At 49.5% G+C, this 5,306-nt stretch overlaps 1 protein-coding gene across 1 annotated transcript in view; it reads right to left on the bottom strand.

Moving 5' to 3' along the window:
* The window catches only part of SLC29A3 (solute carrier family 29 member 3), an 8,994-nt gene extending 3,750 nt beyond the window's left edge, over positions 1-5,244 (bottom strand). The window contains exons 1-4 of the mRNA XM_008642732.2: positions 5,063-5,244; positions 4,171-4,431; positions 1,256-1,338; positions 533-759 (exon numbers count right to left, since the gene is read on the bottom strand). Of these exons, the coding sequence (XP_008640954.2) occupies positions 533-759; positions 1,256-1,338; positions 4,171-4,431; positions 5,063-5,077 (586 nt within the window). The 5' untranslated portion in view covers positions 5,078-5,244. The remainder of the gene's footprint in view (positions 1-532; positions 760-1,255; positions 1,339-4,170; positions 4,432-5,062) is intronic.
* Between the last annotated feature and the right edge of the window lie 62 nt (positions 5,245-5,306).

Here is a 5,306-nt window from a genome sequence, read left to right as displayed (position 1 = left end):
GAATGCCATCTCAGGGATGTGGTGCTTTTCCCCTCTGAGATAAACTCATTAAAACACTCCTCTCTTGGCCCCAGGAAAAACGGAAAAACTCCTCCATCCTGATTTTTCTCCCCCTTTCCTCTTGGTTTGTCAACCATTCCACAATATATTTATAATGTTATCAAAGCTCCAGGGATCTCATCACTCACAGCTCCCAACCTGCCCCTCATCACTCACAGAAACGCTGAACAGAAAGGACACAAGGCAAAGCTGCAGAACCCTCAGCTGGAAATGGCAGGGCAGGGGGAAGTCATCTCCTTCCCCCCTTCTCCCTGCACCCAGCAACTCTCCAAGGTCAGTTTATGGGTATTTACAGAAACCAAAGCTCATGTGACTGAGCAAGTTTCTCCTTCAGCAACTTCCCGTTATCATTAAGGCAAAGTTAGGCTTCTAAAACAAACCCCACATGACAAAACCCCAGGTGCAGGAGAGAGAAAACCACAGAGCCGAGCAAGGAAAGTCCAAGAGCACGATCCCAGTGGGATCACCCAACCTGAGATCAGAGCCTGCAGGTTCCTCATGGGGAAGCAGCTGCTCAGGCCAAAGATGCTGCTGGAAAAGATGGTGGAGGCACTGCTGACCACAGCCACACAGCCGATGGTGAGGGCGAAGAAACACGTCGTCCAGGCAGACGTATCCACCTTCACCAGCACCGTGATCACCAGGAAAACAGCCAGCATGACAAAGAGGGAGGACAGGATCCGGACACTGGCAGGAACCCTAGGGACAAGGGGAAGGAGTCCTGCGTTTCAAACCACAACATGAAGGTCAGACGTGGGAGGACAACAAGTCCTGTGCTGGCAGAAGGGATGAAGAAAATAAAGACGGGGGGACACAAGGAAACAGCGAGGCAAGAGAGAGAGGTAGGGAGCTGGAATCTGGAGATTAGGCACACAAACCCATGCCTGCAAACATGCAGGAGTTTGGTGTGGGATTAAGAAGGGTTCAAATGAAGGGATGAGGCTGTTTGAGATTTAAGCCAAGCTTGCAACAAGGTGCAGCTAGTCCATTTCTTAACCCAGTTCAAGTGCTGGTAAAACCAGGGCAAGGTGTTGCTCCTACCTGGATGAGCTTTGCTTTTGTCAACCAGTCCCCTGGTGACAATAAAAGTATTTTTAAGAGGGAAGATTGTTTCCAAGCAATTAACCAAGGAATTAATTAGGAATTTATTTACTCAAGCCAACTGCAGGCATGTGTGGATCAGAGCAACACTTACTTGTTGACAAGCAAGAAGTTTCCAATCAGGCACAGCACTGACGGCACGGTGGAAGCAACGGAGATGTAACTCTCAAAATAGTCCTGCCAAGGAAAAACAAAACCAAAACGAAGTAAAAAAGGTTGTAGGGGGAACAGCATATGAATTTCAGGTCCTGAATATGACACAACAGGGAGTTATGGTGTAGGTATCCACCTTGTTGTGTTGTAGCACATGTTGCAAACTGCTCAGGACAATGGGAATTCTGGGATTTGCTTTCCCATAGCCCCAGGCTATTTCAGAAAATCAGGGACATAAATTCAGAAGGAAAAAATAAACAGTGAAGGAAATAGCTGCCATACTGCTGTGCACCATCAAAGCGTGTCTGCTCCCTCTCCTCCCCTCGAGGGGCTTAATCCCATTTTTTTGCTGCAGCAATCTCAGCCAGCAGGTAGGATGATGCTCACAAAGCAGAGATGACCTACATGTCCACCCCTATCATGACAGGTTTTCATTTTCTGCACTTAGCCAGCTACAGAGATGGGGCCACATCATGTCCAAGCAGGAGATGGCACTTGGCAGGTTTTCTCTGCACAATACATTATTTTTTAGCACTTTGCATCATTTTTTATCAGTTTACAAGCATGTTCATCTCTTCTTCCCTAACAGAAGCTTCACTGGAAGCAACAGGAAATCTAATAATCATTCCTAGAGGGTCCAGATAGGCAGAGACTTAAATGCCTGTGCTGATGGCATTGGCTCAGCCAAGCAGGAGGCTCAAAGTTCTGTGGCCACACGATGAATTATAGCAGAAAAGACAAAGCAAAATGCAAACCTGGCAGCTAAAACTCCAACTTATTTACCCATCTACTTAAAACAAACCTCCAAACCATCCTGGGGATACTCAATAAACTTCCAAGTTAATCTTCTTCGGCTTTTGGGGAGGAAAAATGACTTTCTAATGCTTTGCACCAAGCACAAGTGTACTCAAAGTAATCCAGCAGAGATGCTGCATTTTGAGCATCCCAGGGAAATATTCATTCCTTCCCAGCAAATGGGCTCACACCAGCAGTGAGAAGAGAACTGGGCAAGTATTTAAGAGCCCTTGCACCACATTTTTAATGCAGCAGCAGAATGGTGGGTGTCAAAATAAATCCATGCCTGGACCAGTGGAAAATATCAGGTTCCATACTCCTCTCTCCTGCTTGTTAGGTTTTAATCCATCTCCAAAGGCAACTCTTCTCCCTCCATGGGTAATCCCACCCTTCACAGATATGCTTTCATTTTTGGCACTGCAGGATATACCTTGTTCTTCTCCCTTTCTGCTGAGCCCTTAAAATAAACCGCAGAGTAAACCTGACATCTTCTTCCCACATCCAGGTCTAATGGGGGAAGGTGGCATCCCTCAGCCACGGAGCTGAGGCACATAATGGAAGTGTTTAACCCCATATTAACTTCAAACGCGCTGCCTTGAAAAAACCCAAACCAGAACAAAGCATTGTGGTGGCAAGTCCAACGCAAGATGCTTTTGCAAAGTAGTTTCTATTCTGCTCCAGCCTGGACTTGGCAGCTGGGCTCCTGCCAGGCTGGAAAAGGAATACAGGTCCATGACAGTGGCTGAAGGCACTGGAGTGTTACCTGGAGCATGAGGCATGAAATTAGCAGCAGTGAAAAGGCTGGAGCCAGGAGCAGACTGTCAGTCAGAGACGCATCCTTCCAGAGTTGAGTTCCGTGTGCAGGTAAACCCTCCTGCTGCAGCAGATGGGCAGAAACTGGGCTGAATGGTTTAATGTCGATCATTCTCAACTGCCACAGAAAAGCCATGTAGCTTTTCCTTGGAGAAAGGAAAAAGCATCCCTCCACAGCCACAAAGGAAGAGGAGAAACACCTTTTCAGCAAAGAAATGGCTGATCCCGCCAGGAACACAGCTGTGCAAGGAAACACCTAGTGATACTCTACGTAAACCCAGGCTTTTCAGGAGGATCAGCATGATGTAGAGGCAGTGAGGAACACGTGGGATGCAGGGAATATGAGAGAACACCACACCATGTGGTGACCGAGCACCTTTCACCCCTCTCTGAGCACATTCCCTAGCACAGAAGGTCTTCAGGCAGTGCAGGAGCTTGGGCACCATCAGTTTAATTCACTTTCTTGCTCTACAGCAGCACACCTGTAGCATCCTGGTATAAGCACTTCCTTTCCTCCCCATCGAAAAAGCAGCTGACTTAACAACTATGAAAATTAAAAGAGCTGTGGGTGTACTGGAGTGAGACATCTGAGGGGAAACGTGGGCGTCACACCTGGCTCTGTGTTTATATAAAAACAAAAAGTGCCCAAACCACCTGAACAAGCTCTGCCACTGGAGGAGGCTGTGATGCAGCCTCATTGCTCCAACACTTTTTCCAGCCACAAAGAAACAAACCCACGGCTTTGTCAGGGAGGCACAGGGAAATAATCCTGCTGTGGCAGGAGCAGCAAGAGAAAGCAGCCTTTCTGGGGAGAGAAAGAGGCCATAAAGGTTGGCTCATCCATCACCCTGTGACAAGCCCCTCGCCCCATATGCCACAAGCCAGATGTTGAGCACTGCAAGGAGATACTCATGTCACACCTGCCAGATCATGAAGGACAAAAAAAGAGACCACCACAAAGACACCTCGCACTGGTAGAAACTGCCCTATGAAATGTTAAGCCCTATTTTTTTAGATTCACCTTAAAACTTAGTAGTCCAAATACAGGTAAAAGGCAGACCACAAAATGATTTGAAGCATCTTCCCTGTAGATATTTGTAAATAAATACCAAATAAACCTTTCCCTCTGGTTTGCAGCAGGTGAGACCCTAGAGAATGTTCACTTACCTTCTGGGGAAGTGGAGGGGGAAAAACAGCAAGTTAGGAGGGAAAACAGGTTATTTTTTCTGCCTTGAAAGCAACACTCACCTGCAGGTCTGAGGCTGCCTCCCCCACTGGGCCCGGCTCATCTGAGCAGTTCTGCAGCTTATACCTCCAGTAGTGTTTGGCCGTGATGAAGAAATTCCAGGGCAGGAGGGACCCAATGCCCAGGAGGAAAAATATAAGGTAGGCCCCATGCCAGCGGTCACTTGGCTTCTGCTGGCTGTACCTGCTCCCCACGGGATCCTCCAGCAGGGGCTCCTGGTCCGAGGCAAAGCTGCCAGCTACCGGGTGCATTGTGCTGGAACACTGGGAAAAACAACCGCCCACAAGGATATTGTCACACCAGGGTTCCAAACTGCTGCTCACAAGCTGTGGCTCCCTCCCCCTTTGGCCCTTGCAAATCATGGAATCACGGAATTGTTTGGGTTGGAATGGACCTTGAAGCCCATATCACTCCAATGCCCCTACCATGGGCAGGGACACCTTTCACTAGACCAAGTGGCTTCAAGTCCTGTCCAACCTGGCCTTGAACACTTCCAGGGATCCAGGGGCAGCCACAGCTTCTCTGGGCACCCTGTGGCAGGGCCTCAGCAGCCAAATACTGGAGGAGTGAGCTGAACCAGGGATGGAAAGGCATGGGAAAAGGGACTGAGACTCAGCAGAGTCCACCCATATTTCTGTCCATCATTAATACTTAACCTGCCCCCTTGGACTTGCAGGAGTAAGAAACCTCACTTAGCTCACGGGAGGCTCCAAAAAAACCCAACGGCTGCCAAACCAACAGCGCCGTCGGGCTCTGCAGAACAAGGTGTAAACTCATAGTAACACGGACGGGCTTTCTGAAACGACTTGTAAACTACTACAACATCACTCGGGCTTGGCGGAGCGGCTCCTAAACCAAACGCGACGTCACCCGGCTGTGTGTAAAATGACTCACAAAGACACACAGCATCACGTGGCGCAGGAAAAGAACTTGGGAACGCCGCAGGAGGCTGGCCAGGGGCACCGGGATCCACCGCAACCGCGCCGGGCTTGGCCGGGAGCCTCGGAGCCGACCCCAAGCCGCGCCGGCCGAACCCCCGCCCAGAGGGGCAGGGCAGAGCGCGGGGGAGGCGGAAATGCCGGAAACCGGGCTTTTTGCAAACAAACCAGGGGATTTCGGGAGCGGGGAGTGTCGCCTC

The sequence above is a fragment of the Corvus brachyrhynchos genome, unplaced genomic scaffold (genome assembly GCF_000691975.1).
Source record: "Corvus brachyrhynchos isolate BGI_N302 unplaced genomic scaffold, ASM69197v1 scaffold279, whole genome shotgun sequence".
Taxonomy (NCBI): domain Eukaryota; kingdom Metazoa; phylum Chordata; class Aves; order Passeriformes; family Corvidae; genus Corvus; species Corvus brachyrhynchos.
This window is presented reverse-complemented; position numbering and strand designations above follow the sequence as displayed.